Source organism: Mesoplodon bidens (genome assembly GCF_964165515.1).
Source record: "Mesoplodon bidens genome assembly, chromosome: 1".
Lineage (NCBI taxonomy): Eukaryota > Metazoa > Chordata > Mammalia > Artiodactyla > Ziphiidae > Mesoplodon > Mesoplodon bidens.
In genome coordinates this window covers 197,457,707-197,479,615 of record NC_138176.1, presented here as the reverse complement: position 1 = coordinate 197,479,615, position 21,909 = coordinate 197,457,707, and the positions used below count along the sequence as shown (strand labels likewise).

Here is a 21,909-nt window from a genome sequence, read left to right as displayed (position 1 = left end):
AGCACTTGGACACACGTCTGAATATACACTGTCAACAGTCAAGTAGACCGTGCTCCCTGTCTGCCGAGAAACCCAGATCGTTTCCCCATATGGAAGCTGACTTAACCCCCGACTCTTTCTCAGCAGAAACCCCGTGCACTGACTTCAATCACCCACTTCTCGACATTCCTATCTGTGGCTCTCCATCTCTGCCCGTCTGTCTGAATAAGCGAGCCAGTTCATGGTATCAAAATATTTGTGTAAATGGAACCAGTCCTAATTCATCGCTTCTAAAATTATTTCATGGGATTGTGGTAGGCACTGTTTTTGCTGGGGCATCGGGGTTAATCTTGGCAGAAATGAGGCCAGCACTGTATGTTATCCGAGAGCATTTTGCCCCCCGAAACTCTCTAATTGTAGTTTCCCTACTATTTATCTAGGTTAAGGATGTCCAAAAGCGTGACGGTAATAGTTCAACATCATTCTCCAAAGTGTGACACTGCTCTTTTATGCTTAGCAAACTTCAGATTCTTGTTTATATCTCTCAAGAACTTGAATATGAGGAATTTTTGAGGAGATAAAAAGGAACGTTTAAAAAAACAATTCAAAGTTTTCCATGCAGCCTGCAAAGAAAAAAAAAGAAAGAAAAAGGGAAGGGAAGGAAAAAAAGAAGAGAGGGAGGGAGAGAGGAAGATACTCTGTTTGCTGCTGGCTATTTGCAGACTACACTCCTTTTCTGATGCTGTCAGGTCTCCGAGGGCCTGGGCAGAGAACCCTAGCAGTTGGGAGCTATGTGACAAATAGCACCACTTACCGAGCGCCTACTGTTTGCAAAGCAAACTAGGTTTGCAAAACAAATTATGTTAGTTACTCCCGTGAGCTCTAATCTTTCAGCAGTCCTTCACAGGAGGCATTATCCTTATTTTACAAAAGAGGATACAGGTGAAAGAGGATGTAAACACTGTCCAAACAGACAGAGCTGGAAAATGGTAAAGACTGTATTCATACCTTTGCTCCAAGTTAAAGCATTATCTAAGAATAGAATTATACCTGTCTGTACTAACTGTTGTATCATTTGCTAGGCAAGAAAAACATCATTATGTATCTTTCTTGTTCATCATAAAACTAAATACAAATAACACCTGGTAGCTTAAATCATTAAGTAATAGTCACGATCACATCGATAGGAAATGTACTTCCTATCCGAAGATTTTGATAATTAAGTAGTCACTGGTTTACAACTCATAATTCCATCCCCAGACTGTTTGCTAATAATAGGAATGTATGTTCATCAGATGTTTACAATCGGTGCAAAGTTCAGGTTCACTGATGCTCTGGTTTACTCTGCTTCAGTAAGGTGATGTGAGCGTTCCCTCCTAGGACCAGAGATTAATTATGTGCTTATGTGCTTAGTGAAGGCCCACTAGTGTAAGGGACAGAGTAGGAGCATTAGCATAATCCCTGCCCTCGGGGAACATCTAAACTAGCCAGAGATGCCAGTGCTTGAAAGACACAAGATAATGTGAAATTGAATGCTAAATTGTGAAGAATAGAATAAGATTCTCAAAGTGGGGAAGTCTGAACAGAAATCAACATCCTGAGAAAGTCACAAGCAGGGTGGCTGCCAGGAGATGTCAGAAGTTGGTATTTACCGTCATGAACTCACCACCGGAAGGTGGCCTTTACCTGAGATGATCCAAAATTTGGCTTGAAGAGCACATTGAACCAGCTTCTGAAGGCCAGGCTTAGGTGAAGCAAACTGTCAAAATATCAACCTGTAAACCAGAATTAAATGTATTCAGTTTAAATGAAAAATATAATGTCCGAGGTTCTGATTTGACAAAGAAGCAGATAAATCACCACTCGTGGTTTTGTATGTGGTGCTTGTGGCATGTGCTCCAGTGTGTGTTGTAGGGAACAGGCCAGTCCTGAAGGTGGGTAAGCCTCACAGCGTGGAGAAGGAGGGGAAGAAAGTATGGATTAGGGTCGGCTACTAGAATCATCTGGATTATGTTAACCAGGGCCTGAAATCATGGGATTTAAGTACAGAGAGAGGAAATAGGCAAAAATATTTTGAAATGAACAAAAATATTTGCACTAACAATTCATGGGCTGGGTCGTGTGTGATAAGGAAGCATTAGTCATAAAGCACTTCATAATTCATTAATCTCCTGTTTAACAAAGCAGGTGAGGAGAGTTAGAAAAACTTAGCTACAGTCCTGCTTGTTACTTCCTTGAAAGAGGTAAAATGTTTAGTCAAAGAGAATGGTTGAAATATGCACACTACTATATGTAAAATACATAACCAACAGGGACCTACTGTATAGCACAGGGAACTACATGCAGTTATCTTGTAATAACCTATAATGGAAGAGAATGTAAAAAAAAGAATATATATGTATACATATACGTATAACTGAATCACTTTGCTGTCAACCTGAAACTAACAACATTTTATTTAAATCGACTATATTTCAATAAAAATTTTAAAAAGAGAATGATTGATGATAACAAGAAGCCTTGAGGTTTGAGAATATGTAATTAATACTGCTTTCACAAGCATTTATTCAGTATAGAAACACTGGTGAGGTTGAGATGTACAAGCATGGGTCCGTACTTGGGGGACGATTTGAAAAAGAAACAGCCGGATACCTAGACCATAGCACTGAAAGACAGCAAGTTGCGTAACTAGTATTCAGCTAGCGTGCCAAGGTGTATACAGCAAATCAGAGAGCTCACCGTGGTAATGATTAGCATGTGAGGAAATGAAGGAGGAATAACTTTATAATAAATTTCTAAAAAATAGTGTCTAATTTGGGACTTCCCTGTCAGTCCAGTGGTTAGGACTTTGTGCTCTCACTGCTGAGGGCATGGGTTCAATCCCTGGTCGGGGAGCTAAGATCCCACAAGCCACAGCATGGCCAAAAGAAAAAAAAAAGGTCTTAATTTATTACTCTGAGTAAAGTCTAGAGTCCTCGTGTTTTAAAAGCCACTTGCAATTATTTTTGAGAAAGTTATGCTTGTGTTTAACGTGAATAGGCAGAATTAGAGAAAGAAGAAAAAAATGTTCAAGAGTATAAATGTTAGTTATATAGGAATATTTCAAGAACACATGTGTAATCATGACTGTTTGGTTGCCTACTCTACTTATGTTTGTATATAAATATGTATGTTAACATATATTCATGTGTAAACTCATCCATCTGTCCATCCGTCCACCTATCCACCCATCCATCCCACTCACCAGTCATTTAGTCCTTGCTATGTATGGACCAAAGACCATGCTAAACATTGGGAATAAAAAGATTATTAGATGGGCCCCTGGCCTCTAGAAAGCATTGAATAGTAACAAAACAGTCATGTGTGTAGTGTGGACTTTGCTGGGGAAGGTTGCAACCTCTTTGCCTGTGGGATTCACAGGCGATGCCTCTGAGAAGATGACATTCAGCTGAAATGTGAAGGGTACACATAGCTGTGCCAAGTGAAATGATAGAGCAAATACTATTAGTCGTGCAGGACTTAATCGGTCAACTTTTAAAGGGTTGAGCATGGGATCCATTGTTCTAAAGGATTCCACGCTCAGTATTTTAAAAGTTGCCATCAGACAGCTTCTAAGTAGATCCAGTGAAATGTCCTGCCCTGTGTGCTTGGAACCCATGAGTCATAATTGGTGATATAGTGCGTTCTTGACCTATGACAGGAATATTATCGCTGGAGCTGCTGTATTGAGAACTGGGGTCCTGTTCGCCATCTGGTGAGCTGTGCTGTCTTGCCCAGGTTGAGGTTCAAGATGACTAAAACCCTGAGTAGCCCACAATTACTCAGTTGCCCAAAAGCCCACAAGTAGACGGGAAAGTTGTCTGTGTCTCATCAGATCCCTGAACTGAAGTTTGCGGAGGGCGGGGGCAGGGAGAGGATGCATGTTGCCTTATCTTTCACTTTCCTGTGTGGTTTGAAGCACTTCGGTTCGCCTGTCAACTAAATGGAATGAATGGGTCAGTGTTTGTGCCTTGGTGTCAGATAGTAGTTAGAGGCTGGGGACGTGGAGATGAAAAAAAGAAAAGAAAAGAAAAGAAAAGTAAAGCAGCCCCTGCCTAATAAGAGCTGATATTCTAAGCTTATATCCTGTGCTAATACAGTATTAGAAAGACATTTACACGTGTATTTTTTCTCATATTTTAAACTCTAGTTTAAATGAAAATATGAACAGCTTTGTAATTGAAACCAGAGTACATAAGGTGCTGCAAGTGGCTCCTGTTAGACTTCAGTTCTGCCTATATGGCACATGATTTGGTACTCTTCTACTTTAGTTATATTGTTTTCTTGTTTACCTATAAGATTAATAAAATTAAGAAGTGACATGCATGATTGATTCCGGTCATTTTCAGAGAGGACATTGAGGCTTAGTAGAACAAGTAGGTAGATAAAAATTTCTGAATATATGAATAGAAGTCAGGAGATAATTAAAAAAAGAAAAAAAAGCTATTCTACCCCTTGGTCAAGGGGTGAAGAACCTAAGAAAACTGTTAAAAGAAGCTGAATTTTCTGGTAGCCCAGGAATCTATTAAAGGCTATGGTAAGAGTCCTGGATATCAAAGCCCCTTGAAGGGGTAATTTTAACAGGACGAGGAAAGAAATACAGAGCAAGAGGAAAATTTTTAAAGTGAGAAGAGGAAAATAAAACAATCCTAGGGCCAAAACAAACCTGGCCCAGGGATACTGCCCAGGAAGGTGGGTTGAGCCAGGTGCACACGAAGCCTAGCATTTCTTATGTCTCTTTTCACGCCACAAAATATGAAGTAATCGCCTTAGCTGGACTTACCAGAGTGGTCAAATCACCTAGCAAAATGCAATGTTTTCTTTAATATGAAGATTTTTGTTTTGTTTCATTTCTTGAGAAATGACAGTCCTTTTTTTTTTTTTCTTCTGCCTCATTCTGTAGTCAGGTTCCGAGGAAAATATAATCCCATATATCCCATAAACCTTTTGGCATTAGAAATAAAAGTGATGATCTTAGAAAAACTCAAAGTGAAGATTGATTCTTTTCAGAATTGCTCAGTAAACTTTAATAAAAATTATTCCAGCTTTACCTAATTCAGTTTCTGGATTTCACATATGTATGAAATATATATATGAATAGCTTGATAATGAACATGCTTAAAGTAAATACATAGGTACTTAGGGGGTGATATAAAAATCAAAGTGATATGAGTAGAATTTTACCTATTCTACTTATACTCTACATATTTATACCCTAAAGACACACATGCATATATGTGTGTATATGTGTGGGTATATTTACATATGCATGGGGGTATATACACACACAAATATATACCTGTATTCTGTAGAGTGATCACTGAAGACAAAGTAGAAAACGCAAACAAAATAGCAGTAAAATTCCATTTTTATGACTTGGACAATACAGGTGAATGAGAAATGAGAAGGTCTAGGAAACTAATAGAATTTTCATTCTATAATAAAAACTTCCATTAATTAAGCATTTTCTTTATTGCCAGATCCCATCCTATGGGTACCTCTTGGAATCACTCTTTGGTGTATCTGAGGAAGGATGAGGGATCATTTCTCTTCAGAAGAGTCATATGGAGACTATGTCACATGAATTACAAAATCTGCTTTTGTGTTCCAAAGGATGACCTTTCTTTTTTTTTTTTTAATTTTTATTGGTGTATAGTTGATTTACAGTGTTGTGTTAGTTTCTACTGTACAGCAAAGTGAATCAGTTATAAATATACATATATCCACTCTTTTTTAGGTTCTTTCCCCATAAGGATGACCTTTTAAGGTGTGATTTGTGCTGCACGGCATGTAAGAAAAAGGATTTTGTGCTGCTAGACAGCTCTGCAGTCTTGGAGCCCTAGGTTTCCAAGTGGACCAGTCGGCACTTGGAAGAGTTTTGTGAAAGTGCCTTGGTTAGGAGGAGGGGAGGGGCCTTCACTCCTGGGAGGCGTGGAGCCCCTAACCCCGGGCTTCCTGGTTAGGGAGTGGGCCGTGCACAGCACGGGGCTCCTTGTTGACACATCTGCTCAGTGCATCAGCCCCTCCAGGACTGTATGTTTTTCTCTGGCTTCATAATACACTGATATTTACAAGTTGGTTTCCATGGATATTGTCTGTAGAAAATGATGATATCTGGTGATAGCAGTGCCACATAGACCTTGGGAAATAATAAAATATTCCAGAAAAATGTAGTAGTGAGTGTTTTCTAGTCATATGCTCTGTGTTTAAGCTGCTTTTTTTTTTTTTTTTTTTTGGCATGACTATACACATCGAAGGAAATGTGATTTGGATCTTAAACCAGAAAAAAAAAAAAAGCTAAGATTTTTAAAAATGCCTTCTGGACTGTCTAGTTTGGTGCTTCATTTTGCCAAGAGGGACATGATGTCTAGAGCCGCTTAATACTGAACAGCTATTTCCTTAAAATAAGGAGTTCATGACTCAAGACTGAAGGGCTCTGCACATGTTTGTGTTTGTTAAAGTACTAGGCTATGGGTCTGTTCTTAGTGATTTTAAAACTTTGAATAATGAATTATGCTGGATGGCCTGAAATTTGTTTTAAACTCTGAGAGTATTTTTTTCAGAGTATTTTTTCTCAGAAATCATTCCATCATGAAATAAATTTTAATAAACATAAATGCTCAAAATAAGTACCTCGAGTTTAAAAAAAAACACTCATGTTCAGGACTATGCCTGAAATTCTCTAGTATCCCAAGAGGAAGAATATTTTTATTTCACTTTGGTGTATTTTAAAACAAACGTATTTTGCCATTTGCACAGACTTTATCACCAAAAGGTAAATTTGTGTATCTAAACAGATGAGCCTTTTAAAATCCCTTATGCTCCTGATCAGCCATTTAAATATTTTCTTTTAAAATCAGGGCCTGACGTCATGATAATGCTTTGATAAGCATTGCATGAATCTGGTCCAAATTTTATTATCACACTACTTAAATAATTCTCTCAGCTTTAGATAAACCCATATCTAGTACACCTTGGTCTGTCTGTGCAAGTGTAGGGACAATGCAGAATAGGTAAAAAATGAACCAACCTAACCAACAGCAATCCTTTGCAAATGTCTTGATTAATGATGTTATGGCCTTTTGCTAATATGTTTAAGCAATGGAATTCAGCTCTTCAAAGAATCTATTTGGTTGGTAGGTAAACAGCATACAGAAGGAGCAGTCCGTAGGATGCCTTTGGGTGATGGTTAATTGTGGGCTTCCTATGCCTGGAATGGTCTTGATATTGGGTGGACAAGAGTATATCCGTAGGCCTTCTTTCTTCCCTTAAATTTTTTATTTTATTTTATTTTATTTTTTTGCAGTATGTGGGCCTCTCACTGCTGTGGCCTCTCCCGTTGCGGAGCACAGGCTCCGGATGTGCAGGCTCAGCGGCCATGGCTCACGGGCCCAGCTGCTCCGCGGCATGTGGGATCTTCCCAGACCAGGGCACGAACCCGTGTCCCCTGAATTGGCAGGCGGACTCTCAACCACTGCGCCACCAGGGAAGCCCTCTTCCCTTAAATTTTGAGGCCCTTTAAGTAAGCCTTGACACATGCATTCCCATTTCAATATTCCTAGTATCCTAAACTCAAGAGTTGGAATGCGTTACAGGAAGTCCTTTTTTCCTATATCTACCTTTTCTACAGGCCAATTCTGCTGTATCCTTACGCTATGTATTGAAAGTAGAAGGAAAAACAAACAAGATGATAATCCATGAGAGAAAAACTTTGCTTAAGTCTCAGGAGAATGTTAATTTCACTTCTTCAATTTAGTCTCTCCAGTTTCTGTCCGTACTACAGTGGTTTAGTAGTTGGCACATGTAGCAAAGTTATATTGTCTATCATTTATATAATCGTTACTTAATTATTACTAGCCTAATAGTGACTCAGTCAATAGATGGTTAATAAACAGCCACACACCACAAAGCATCACACTAGGCAGCCCTAAGTGTTAGTGAGGTGTTATTGTAAGAATAATTACCTGATAGTAATGATGATTAAAAGTGGTCCTCAGAGCAGAGAGGAAGCTTGTCTCACGAGGGACCTCTGAGTTGACCTGGTAACGGGAGCTGCCTGAATCTCGTCGTAGTTTCAGGAATGGCACAATGGTACAAGGTGATGTTTCTGTAACAGTACATCCATCACCCACGTAGTAGTTGGCTGAGGGTAGGGGTAATACGTTTCAAGGGCTGGTGAGTCTTGGAAAGGATGCTGAGCAGGTAGGTGGGTGCTTTTTTTTTTTTTTTTTACATTAACTCATTTCATTCCCACAACAGCCATCGAGTGGATCCTGTTCCTGTGCCTGTTTTGTAGGATGTAAAATACAGACACAAAATTTAAGAATTCGGTATTTGCCCACTGCATTCATGAGTGTGTCTTCTACTACAGTGAAAAGAGCAACCGGTAATAATAATTAACAGCAAGGCATGTGTGCTTGTGTTGTTCTAGGCAGGTAGGCTTCAGAAAGAAGGGCCGGGGGGCTGGTTCTGAGGTCTGCCTTGAGCCAGAAGTAATGATTCCTGCAGCTTGTGGCCGGATGAGGAGCTCGGGGGTCCGCTGTTTCTCAGAGCAGGGTATTGCATGTGGGGTTGTGACGATAGCAGCTACTAAAAAAAACAAAAACAAAACAAAACAAAAAAAACACTTATTGAGCAGTTTACTCCTTAGTCATCGTTCTCATTACTTCATATACATACATTCCCTCATTGACCCTTCACAACAGCCTTGAGAGTTAATGAATATTATCCTCATTGGAAAGAAGACAATCTAGGGAGGCTCCATTGTGTCCTGTTTTGCTAGAGACAGTATCATGTAATGGCTAAGAATATGGGCTCTGAAGCCCAGAGCAAGGAGCTCCCTCCCCATGACTCTTTGCTGTATGACTTGCTTTGTTACCTCTTTATAGCTCAGTTTCCCATCTCTAATATGGTTATAATAATAGGAGCTACAGATAGGATTGTGTTTGAAGATTGAATCACTTAATATTTATAAAGTATCTGTGTACAGTATGTACTCCATATTGTTTGCTTTATTATTGTAGTTATTATTTTGCACAGATATTCTAGAAGACTTGGGATTTTGGTAAAAGTTATCGTAAATGCATGCCTTTTTGTCATTCAATAATATTGTTTGCCTTTCTTCACAGAGTGTTTATATTTATTTGTTACTTTTATTACTACACATTTTTATAGTTCACTGAAAGACCTTTTTCCCTATTCGGTTTCTAACTTGTTTTTTTTTCTTTTTTTTTTTTTTTTTTACTGTCTTAAGGAAAAACTATTGATGCTTGTATATTGATCTCACAGTTAGTCACTTTACTAAATTCTATTTTAGTTCCAGGTGGTTTTTAAAAGCCAAAAACTTTGAAGTCATCTTTGATACCTGCTTTTCTCTCACACCCAGACCATCTCCTATCAGATCTTCAGACTATTCACAGCCTGGAGCCCATTCTTTACCCCTACCTCCCCCCCATGCTCAAGCCACCCACCTGGATGATGGTGAAGCATGTCCAGTCTCTGTGCTTATCCGACTGCTGTCTGTTCTTAAGGGATCTGTTATCAACTAAGGATCGTTTTTCTCCTGCTTCTATTACATTTATTTGCTTTCCTCTCTTATTAAATTAGCTTGAGCTTCCCCCCAAAATGCTGAAAATAGTAGTGAGAATGGCCAATCCTGTCTTTGTTCTAACTTTAATGAGAATGACTTTGATTTTATTAAATGTAATACTTGCAGTTAATTTCTGTTATGTAATTTTACCATGATTTGAAAGTTTCCTGCTCTTCACGGTTGACTCTGTTTTTATCTAAGTATAATTGACTTTATTATGTTTTTTCAGCATTTATTAATATGAACATATAATTTTTCTCCTTTGAATATTCTAAAAGGTCATCATTGCATTAATCCTCAAGTTTATGATGCAAATCCATATTCTGTCAAGAAGTATGCTTTTAACCCACTAATGAACTATATTTGATTAAATTTTATTTAGAATTTTTGCATTTCCCTCCATTTATGAGTGAACTTGGTCTTCATTTTACATGTTTGATATATTTTCCAACTTTATTGAGATATAGTTGACATGTAACATTGTGTAAGTTTAAGATGTACAACCTGTTGATTTGAAACACTTATATATTACAGTATGATTACCACTGTGGCATTAGCTTACAGCCCCTTCATACCATGTCATTCTACTTCTACATTTAAGATCCATTCTCTTAGCAACTTTCAAGTATATGATACAGTATTATTAACTATATTCGTAAGATTTAGGAAAGCTTTTATTATTATTAATTGAGTGAATATCTGGTCATGTTCCATTTTTCTTTTACAATTGCTTACATAACATTGAAATTATACATACGTTTAATATCAAACAGAACTCTTCTATAAATCCCATGCCATTGCATCTTTTTTTATTGATAAATGTTTTCAATTTCTTCTGGAGTTATTAGTCTGTTCACTTTTTCCACTTTTTCAGTCAACCTTTGTAATTTATGTTTTCCTAGTAAGGCATCCATGTCATTTAGCTTTTCAGATTTAATTGGCAATAGTGTTGCCTAAAACATACTTACAGATGTGAAATCCATTTTTATCTGTGATTACATCTTCCTTACTCCTATGCATGGAAATTCTTGAGAACTCTCTCTCCCCCCCAACTCCTTTCTGAGAACCAGCTCTTGGTTTTAATTCTTAATCCTAATTTGGTATTTGAATATATCTTTTAGAGTTTTAGTCTTCACTTTTTTTCACTTTATACTCTCTTGGTTTTCTTTTTTCTTTAATTTTTCTAGCTTTGTAGATTGGGTTCATGGCTTATATATTTGCAGTATTTTTATTTAGTAATAAGGTAATTTAAAAATCTTCACTTCCTACCATGTACAGTCAACATCCCCACTTTTTACATGTAGAACTCTCATATTTTCCTGAGAATTACTCCATCGTATGTTGTCCTCCCTCTGAAGCATGCTCTTTGGTTTGACTTATGCATTTCCTGTGTAGGTTTAAAATTCTCCATAACGAATTTTGAGTGCTTAAAAGTAAACAGTATATGCCCAAATTATCAAGTTGACTGATCAATTTATTTGAATGACTGTTAATGGTTCTCCAGCCACTGAAGTTCATTTGGCCAATCTGAACAAAGACACATAAATTCTATACTGCTAAGCCTCAGAATAGAGGAAATATAATTATGTAGGACTATTTTAAATATAATAGGCAGTACAGCTTTGCTCTTCAGAGCATGTGCTTTGGAGCTCAGCTCCCCAAACTGAAGTCTTCACTCTACTCTTAGTTGCTATGTGACCTTGGCTGGGTACTTAGCTTTTCCGTATTTTATAATCTGTAAAATGGGCAAAATAACAATATTAACCTTTTATGATTTTTGTGAGGATCAAAGTAATGTATAAAGAGCAATGACTATGTGTAACATGTAATTTAAAAAAAATGTTATTGGAGTATAGTTACTTCACAGTGTTGTGTTAGCCTCTGCTGTACAGCAAAGTGAATCAGCTATACGTATACATACATCCCCTTTTTTGGATTTTCTTCCCATTTAGGTCACCACAGAACACTGAGTAGGGTTCCCTTTGCTATACAGTAGGTTCTCCTTAGTGGTCTATTTTATTAATAGTATCAGTAGTGTATATATGTCAATCCCAATCTCCCAATTCATTCCACCACCACCCCACTTCCCCCCTTGGTATCCATACGTTTGTCCTCTACATCTGCATCTCTATTTCTGCTTTGCCAATAAGTTAATCTGTACCATTTTTCTATATTCCACATATAAATGATATCATATGATATTTGTTTTTTTCTTTCTGACTTCACTCTGTGTGACAGTCTCTAGGTCCATCCACGTCTATGCAAATGGCATTATTTTATTCCTTTTTATGGCTGAATAATATTCCATTGGATGTATGTATCACATCTTCTTTATTCATTCATCTGTCGATGGACACTTAGGTTGCTTCTATGTCCTGGCTGTTGTAAACAGTGCTGCAATGAACATTGGAGTGCATGCATCCTTTTGAATTACAGTTTTCTCTGGATATAAGCCCAGGAATGGGATTGCTGTGTCATATGGTAGCTCTATTTTTAGTTTTTTAAGTAGCCTCCATACTGTTCTCCATAGTGGCTGTATCAATTTGCATTCCCACCAACATGCATAATTATTAAAATTTATTTTCATTATAAGGTAAAGTATGGATGACCATTCTGGTGCCCAAATAGGGATTTAAAACTTTTACTCTGTGTCTGGGTTGTCTTCTGTTAAACCGAAGTGTAAGCCAGCGAGCACTGCTGGATAACTGTCATCTTGTTAAGTTTATTACCTTCCCCAACAAGCCCAGGCTCCCGTCCACACATGCAGAATGAGGCCTTCTGAAGATGCATGTCTATTTGTTGGTAGAGTTTCACACCACCCTCGGGTTCGATCATTCACGGGGTAGATTTAATTGACAGGGTTTTAGTTAGTGTGAACTAGAAACAGCCTGTTTTGCAGGGTTGGTTTATTTTCATGGAAGGAAGCTGGGTGTAGGACAATTGTGTTTACAAGTGAATTTATTTCTTTGGTTTAGTCCTCAGCAGCTCTCCTATCTTCAGTTTTTAAATTCCCATGTGAGAACGAAAATTTTGTCTACAATACCAGACTTGTTTGTTAAACATAAAAGAACATAAATCCTCCGTGGGTCCCCAGGGGTATGATAGAGAAAGGGAGTGCTCATTATAAACCACTTAGCGCTGTGTGTTCTGTATCATGTTTCTGTGAGAAAGTGATGTTTGACTGGCCCCTAAAATAGGTTTAGTAAATCCCTTAAATACTGATGTGAGCAATTGTGCACGTGGGAAATTAATACCTGAGAGTGTGTTATAGGATTAGCATGTCTCCAGAAAAGTCACCTGGGCATGTGTAGATTTCTGAATCTGAGGATGATTCTGTTTTGTAATTTCACTTTCATGGGTTAGACGTTGCTTAGTTTTATTTTCTCCCATTCATTTGGCTGAGGCCTGCAGATAATCTTTTATCATTGTTTTCTCTCTTCCTTTTCTTCTTGATGTTTTGAGCTGTGTTGTAGTGTGTTAGCCAACCAACTTATGCAATGAGTCCCATATTCTCTACATGGCATTCTATGAGAAAAAAGAAAAATTTCAAAGTATTGGGGAAGATAATTGGATTGAATACTTTAGTTCTTTTCCAACCACACTCTATAAACAAGTTAGAGGAAAATATGGAATCAAGTGGCAGTGATTTGTGTTTTGTTTTGTTTCTATTTTGAAGGTTAGGAAGCAGCCGTGAGGCATGGTAATATGTCTCAGGTAGATTGTCACTGGGTCTGTTTTAGACGACTTGAATATGATTTAAATATAAGAATGCTATTTTTAGCAAGAGGATTTCCTGTTTTGATTCACAAAATTAATGTGGAATAATTGGATGAAACTTAGCATTATATTATCATAACGACACTGTTTTTGAAAAAAAATCCTAAAATACCAAATTTACTATGAAACAGTTCATAGTATAACTTAAGTTCTACTTCTGAAAGGCAAAGAACAGAGCACTTTTTAGATGTTCATTTCATTTAACTTCATGTAATGAAAAACTATGTAGGTCTTTAAAACACGATGATAAATTTTTGTATGCACCAGACTTGTATGAGCTTGTGAGAATTAATTACCAGCTATCTAACTGCAAATCCAAAAGTTATTATAAAGATTAGGGTTATGGGTTTTCTTTTTATGGCATCAAATTCAGTAGCAAATCTTCATGAAACAAGTAATAATCTACTTGTCACTCTTATCTGCAAGACAGTGATTTTTGTCTCAGGATACAAGTTAGATATGGCAAAGTTTAAGACTTATTTGTTCCTTAATACGTTAACACTGATCATCTAGATATTTCTGAGTGTGTTTAAAAACTCCTTTTGTTTTCATTTTTTATTTTTCTAAATTGTGTGCTGTCATGAGTTGCTGAATTAAGGGCAGTAAGATCTTTCTTTTTATTTTTATATTTTATTTTTTTAAATATTTTTGGCTGCATTGGGTCTTCATTGCAGTGTGCGGGCTTCTCATTGAGGTGGCTTCTCTTGTTGCGGAGCACAGGCTCTAAGCACACAGGCTTCAGTAGTTGTGGCACGCGGGCTCAGTAGTTGTGGCTTGCGGGCTCTAGAGCGCAGGCTCAGTAGTTGTGGCTCACGGGCTTAGTTGCTCCATGGCATGTGGGATCTTCCCGGACCAGGGCTCGAACCCATGTCCCCTGCATTGGCAGGTGGATTCCTCACCACTGCACCACCAGAGAAGCCCATAAAAACACCTTTTAAATACTTATAAAGAGCTTACACATCGGATTAACAAATATGGTGCTTCTTTTTTTTTGGCCACACCGGCGGCATGCAGGATCTTAGATCCCAGACCAGGGATTGAACCTGTGCCCCCTGTAGTGGAAGCACAGAGTCTTAACCACTGGACAGCCAGGGAAGTCCCTGGTGTTTCTTTTTTTAACAGAATTCAAAAGGAAATATGTATAATAATAATAGTTATGTGAGTTGTTAGTTTTAGGTTCCTTGCAAATGGTATTCTTTCCTCTTGAGATGTTTCTATTAGAAAGATTATAATAGTTGTTTTGCAAATGGTCTGGAGGAGGGAATAAGTTAGGAGTTTGGGATTAACATATACACACTACTGTACATAAAAGAGATAACCAACAAGGACCTGCTGTACAGCACAGGGAACTCTACTCAATATCTTGTAATAACCTATAAGGGAAAAGAATCTGAAAAAGAACATATATATGTTTAACTGGGTCACTTTGCTGTATACCTGAAACTAACACAACATTGTAAATCAAATTTACTTCAATTTTTAAAAATTAGAAAATAAAATTATAGTAAAATGATCTGAAGAAAGTTTTTGACACTATGTGTTCACCCAACCAGTTTATTGAAAATGACTTCATAATTGCCAGGCCCACGGGATGCTTCTTGGCTTTCATCTCCTTTGGTCTTTCTCTGGCAGTGACAGCGGTCCCAGTTCTACTTGGATGGACACTCTCCCTCCCTCTTTCCTTCGTTCTGTGCCATCCTGCTTCCCTGAGGGCTCCTTTCCAGGATGTTTTTGTTACAAGGGCTTTCTTTCTCCCCACACTCGAGATGCTGTTGTTTCCTGGCACCCTCAGATGTGTTGTGATCCTGTGTCTATGCTGCTGCCTCATTGAAAAACTCCTGTAGGTGCCCCATAGTCTGCAAGGGAAGCAAACTCAGATGCCCATGTGGGCAAGTGATGGAAATAAATGAAGATCTGGTTATTAAGAAAAAAAACATAATAAAGCAGCATAGGAAACAGACAAGGATTTTTAAAAACTGGAAGGAGGATTTCTCATCTAAAGCCCTTTCCACCTGGCCCAGCCTCAGTTTACATGAAGGAGTGAAGGCCATACTGACCTCATGCAGTAAACACTCTCTGTGCCTGGCACCCAGCTGCTCGGGTGAGGCCATGAGGAGGACAAAGGCCACTCCTCTCCTGGAGCTGAAGCCGGTTCTGCAGATCTGAGTAACACAAGAAGTAACACCAGGGCTAATAATATTTAGTATGACCAGATGTTCAAATTTGTTTTAAAAGGGCCTGAAATCCAGATTTTTCTGTGAAATTTGACTTTTTAAAATGTTGATTTACAGACAGGGAAAGACAGATATCATATGATATCACTTATGTGTGGAATCTGAAAAAAATAATATAAATGAACATATTTAAAAAACAGAAATAGACTCACAGACGTAACAAACTTATGGTTACCAAAGGGGAAAGGGGGGGGAGGGGGATGGTGGGAGGTAAATTAAGAGTTTGGAATTAACATATACATGCTACTATATACAAAATACATAGACAGTAAGGACCTACTGTACAGCCCAGGGAACTATATTCAGTATCCTGTAATGACCTATAACGGAAAAGAATCTGAAAAAATATATATATGGATATGGATAACTGAATCACTTTGCTGTACACTTGAAACTAATACAACATTATAAATTAACTATAGTTCAATAAAAAATAATAAAAAATACAGGTAGCACCTAAAAACTTAATTGATTAATTAAATGTTGACAAATATTTTAAAGAAGGGTAGAAACTCTTCAAACTGTGCTTACCTATTTGGAACATTGGTCTCCAAATTACTTTTCTAACATCTGACTCTGAAATTTCAAGGCCTTTGTACCTACACCTGTTCTTCCAGCTTGAGCTCCATCCTCTGTTCACAAGGGACCACCCCAGGCCCCTGGTTTCCTCTGTTACATCCTCGGGATTGTGATTCTCGCTAGAATGCATTTCCATTCTCCCTGTTCCCCTGATCAGTCAGGACTCACTGACAGCCCAGATGCTCCTTTGAAGGCTGACCCTCATCTCACTGTATAGGGTTTCCCTCACTTTGCCAATGCTCCGCACTGCCCGTTTTTCCTAAGCACTCTCATTAGATCACTCAGCACTGTTTAATGGACCCTAGGCCATAGAAGCTATGGTTTCATCTCTGTATCCTGAGAATCTAACCCAGCACTTTGTGGGCTGGCACTTTGTGCCAGGACAGTGCTTCACAGGTACTCGTGGAATGACTGACCAGGCCTGAAATCAGCTGTCTGCAAACTAGTCCGGATGGTAACCCATATCAGATAGCTTCACCTCCCAAACACAGAACAGACATACTCTGTGAAAAGCAACTTTGTTCCACCTGTAAACAATCTCGGTATAAAAATTATTCTTTGATTTAAAATGTTAGTTATCAACTTTTATACCACGTAATGTCTGAAATAACCACTCAGTCTGTTTTACCCAAATCCTCCTACCCCCACCCCTCTTCCTGGTCCCTTTCACAGCAAGACTCCTGGGAAGTTTGTACCGGCTGCCTTGTGCATTTATAACTTATCACACAGGCTAGTGGCGTGATCGAGCAGAACTATGCTCTCCTCTGGTATCTGGGTTTTCTTATTTGTTGCTTTCACACTCGCAGGGTCACATTAAAGTAGGTGCCGGGCGGGGGCAAAGGGGTGCTGGGTAGAGAGAAAGGGCAAACTGTTGAGTGGGAGCTCTGTGCCAGCGACGTCTAGGCGCCGTGCGTGTGCTGCCCAGCCTTCCCTCTCTTAAAACATCCCAGTGAGTCAGGTAGCATTCTCCTCATTTTAAGGACTAGAAAAACGAGGCTGGAACAGGTTACGTTACACATCATAGGAGAGTTCTGGCTACTGCTTGAGGACAAAGATGCATAAGTACAATTGGTTCATTATGCACTTTGTGCTTTTTCATCAGTTTTTTTCTTCTGTAAATTCAATACTGTACAAAGTATATTAATTTTAGTTGTCTGGTATCTACTGAATTTAGATTTTTTTAAAAATCAACCAGTTGTTTTCATCCATGTCAGACCTCCCTTAAGAAAAGTTTGGCAATGTCCTCTTTACTATTGTGAAACGCAATTCATAACAGCGATCATCTATTTATATGTGCAGTTGTTTAAAAAATAAATATAATGGCCTACATGCTCTGTAAAGCTGAAATAATAACAGTAATTTATATTAAAATACACATGCACCATTACAAGAAACGGAAAATGAAGTAGTCAGATGTTTGTACATTTTTAGCAGCAGACTCAGAGTAAATGGGTATGTTTTCTGGTTTTCACTGTGATGCAAAGAGTATAAGCAATGTTCCTATTAGTGATTTGATTTTCCAAAGTAGTAGCTGTTGTTCCAAAGTATAGAAACTTCCTTCAACTTAACGTGATAGTTCTACTTCTAGAAAATTTGGCTTAAACTAAATCTGCAAAACATATTTGTGTTTCTATGTGACAGTATTATCTTCCAGACTCAGATGGACGATAGCAGAAATATTGCCTACGTGAGTGTCCAGCGAACTGTTTGAAAGGCCTGGAGGGCGTGGAGCAAACACCCATTTTTGGGACTGTCCCATGTTGGGTGTCCACGGACCTTTCCCTCTTCAACCACCCCCCATCATTGAGACAATGTAAAATGCCCCTACACATTTCTCACAATTCTCTTAAGGGGCAGCCCTGCTCTCCATGAGTGCCACTTATTGAAACTTTCAAACCCAAGTTAACATTGGTTAGAAAAGTATTAAGCATTCATCCCATAGGTTTAAGATACTGTGTGTAGCACAGTGTAAGCCAGAAGTATGTAAGAATTGATTCCTTTCTTCAAGGGTTTAACAGCCTAGCTAACAAAATGGATCACTTGCATAGACGTAGTTAAAAGTATGTGTTTATCAGGAAAAGAAAGATGGCGGTGAGCTGAGAACAGCCAGAAAGGTCTCACAGCGGCAGCACAGTACAGAGTGAGATTTGGAGGACGTGTCTATAAAAAAGTGGCTCTAGAAAATCTTGGAACACAGATGAGGAAAGGGGGCCAAGGAGCCTGACTGGGGTGAAGGAGTGAGCACCGGAAAGGGATGGGCAGTGATCATGGAAATTAAGATTGGAGCAAAACTGTCATATCCAAATGGAGATTAAATTGAATAATTCATGAATGTCAGATATGGTCACTCTGTACAAAATATTTAAGTTTTGACATGGCTCTTTAAATGAATTTGAAGTTCGTTACCAGTAAAACTGGAGGGCTTAGAATAGAAGACTTGTATTTCTTTAATTGGGAATGCATTTTCAGTTGTGTCTCTTCTTTAGAAGATTTTATTCTATTTATGCAGTTAAATTTGGGATGAACTCACACCTGTGGTCTGCAGGGACTCATTGTCTCCATGGACATGGACTTTGAATTCCTAAAATAACAGACCATGGTTTGATGTCTCTTTTGTCTTGGTCTCTTGCAGGTATGATTTTGTAGAGGTTGAGGAACCCAGCGATGGAGCCGTATTAGGGCGCTGGTGTGGGTCTGGCACTGTGCCGGGAAAGCAGATTTCTAAAGGCAATCAGATCAGGATACGGTTTGTGTCTGATGAATATTTTCCTTCGGAACCTGGGTTCTGCATCCACTACAACATTGTCATGCCAGTAAGTACCACTTAGAGATGCCCTTCTGTATCTGGATCACTTGTTTAGTCTTCTTTTTCTCCTTTTAAACAAGAGATTTAGGAAAATCAAGAACCAAAAACCTTTCCTTAGCTTGATTTTTTTTCATAAATGTCACTATGGTTATCACTATAACTATAATTTATTCACTATAGATTATTAGTGTCCTATCACCTTAAAAGTCCACGCTTTTATGTGATGTTTTAATTTTTCCCCCATTAATGTGTTATCTTTCCTTTCTGTACCCACCAAAAGTTGATTTTTTAGATGTGTCATTTTATCTTTTTTGGGGGGAAAGGTAAACTTATTAACTACTCTTTTCAAATCAGTGTTTTAGTAAAATATATTTTAAAAAGTAGTTATCTCAGTTTTCCTATTTATCTTAATATCTGTCCTGATTAAATAATATTATGGCCTTTGTACCCCAAAGAGGAAGTTTTGAAATTCTCACAGGGATTTAGGAGATATATTTTTATTTCTATTGCAATTGTTTATTCCCTTTATTTTATGTATTATTTCAAACATTTGTATCTATTTGTTGTGCTGCAACAAAAATATTGAAAACCTTCTGGCTGTTTATCACATTCTGCTTAAAATGGTAATTCAGAACTATTTATACAAATATGGTGTCACCTAGCATACTTTTCAAATATGATGAGTATCACCATTTAAAAGAATACAAAATTGATATCATTAATGATTTTGACAGATTTAGCAAATCAGTATGCACACTGGGAACATGAAATGGTGTGGACTACATGCATTAATTAACATGTATATTCTAACCAAGTATAAAAATAATGCATCCAGCACACTAACAATTCATGAGGCCAATTAGAAAATATGGGATTAATATTTAACTTTATATATTATTATATAATTATTATAATTATAATTACAATTAGAATATATAATTATGATAATTATATATTATATTAATATCATGAATAATTATACATTAACATAAATATTATGAATGATTATACATTATTCATATATTATATTATTATAATATTATATTATATTTTATTATATAATAATTTTTAAACATTGTGAATAATTATATATTATTCATATTATAACATTAAGCAGGAATTTCCCTTTTTTGATTGCCCAAACTCAATTCCGTGGAATAGTATTTAAGCAACTGACTAAATTATGAAATTTAAGCATTGTTTGAGATACAGCTGAAAAGAAACAACAGAATATAAACTGAAGTTGGAAAAAGGATAATTTATTTATTTATTAACAGAATCATTTACTGTGTACAATTGAAGTTAAGAGAGGTACCTCTAAAATATGCTGTGAATTTACATTGTGAATCTTGATCAATTTCCTGATATAGATTATTTGAGATATTTGTATCTCTATTCCATTATGAAATACTTTGCACAGTATAGATTCTCTACCGTGTCCTTTGTTAATTTCCAAAATTTTTCTTAATTTAACTTTAACATTTTTTATTTAAATTTAATATAATTTAATAATTTCACCTAGAAAAGTGTTAATATTAGACAAGGATGAACTTATTTAAAAACCTTTTGATACTGTGACTATTTGCTTGAATGAAGCCACTAAGAATCTGTTTATCACCCTTTCACAGTATGCTGCTTCACAGAATTTATGAGTTTAATATTTGTTTTAAGCCTAAAATGCCCTTGGGAACCCAAGCTACACTTTCACAAAGTTATACAGTCCATATTTTCCAGTTTGGATTTAGCACATCTAATGTTCTTAAATATTTAAATATGAAACAATCAAATTTTACTGTAAAACATAATGGTAGGTCTTGTATCATAGCAAAGGTTTGATTTATCCCAAACCTGTGACAAAAATAAACTTGAAACTGAGAAGCTATTTGTACAGTATTTTAAATGAACTAGTGTCTTCACATTATATTAATAGCAATCTATCATCATCCCACAGAATAAGACATGAAAACAAAAACATATATATGCTGACACCAAGTGTTGCCTTCCTCTGATTTTATGGTCTCATAGGTTGTCTGGTTGTATAACCCACGGAGTGGTGTGGAAGAAATAAAATATGTAAAGACAAAAGCACAGGAAATGTACAGTGCCTTGCTTAGTTCTGGCCCCATTATAGTTTTTCAATAAGTAGTTGAATACTGAGTTGACCATACAACTCAGTCACCCCAGCTTAACTAACAGTGGATTCACTGACACTTGTGTTTCCATATGTATGTGTGTGTCAGATTCCTGAGCCTGGAGATGAGATAAAGACCCATAAGGATCTGCTGTAAGTACCACCCATCCTCTGGACTGGGAAAGACCCTGCCCCCTGGGTTTGACCTTTTACCAGGGATTCACTGTGACTAAAACCAGAAACTGCATCTGGGAGACTTTGGGTGAAGAGGGTATTTCTGTTTGCATCATCAAAATTAAGTTGTTTTTAGATCATTACTGAAATAGTTGGATAAATTGTCAATATGGACTTTGGATTGACACTCTCTTGAGCTCTGTTGAACGTGTCTTTCTTGGTAACTAACTTCTTAGTAACTAGTTGCCCTGTGATGGCTGCCTGGGGAAACAGTTTGCATTATCCTTAGGAAACCTTCAGGCTGGGGCCAGAAGAAGCAAGAGAAGAGGACAGTAGGTTCATGCCTTGCTTAACACGTGTGACCTGGTGATTTTAATCTTGCCAGATGGCTTTCTGGAGTGATCACTGATACATGAGTTGTACTGTCTCACAAGCTTTGACTCTTCAGGGTGTGAGTTTACTTTGACAGTTTACCTGCCATTCCCTCACTTACCCTTTGCCCTGATCCCTTGTAGCCGTGGCTCTCTCTGTGCAGCCCACACTCATTCTGCTCTCAACAACTGCCCCAAGTTGGTGAATGAAAATCGGTGAGTGATTTTGC

The 21,909-nt window shown here is 37.6% G+C and overlaps 1 protein-coding gene across 3 annotated transcripts in view; it reads left to right on the top strand.

Annotated features, from left to right (window-relative positions):
- Window positions 1–21,909, top strand: part of PDGFC (platelet derived growth factor C) — a 210,585-nt gene that overhangs the window by 136,122 nt on the left and 52,554 nt on the right. For all 3 annotated transcript variants that reach the window (XM_081232806.1, XM_081232807.1, XM_081232808.1), the window contains one exon: window positions 18,830–19,010. In XM_081232806.1, the coding sequence (XP_081088932.1) occupies window positions 18,830–19,010 (181 nt within the window). The remainder of the gene's footprint in view (window positions 1–18,829; window positions 19,011–21,909) is intronic.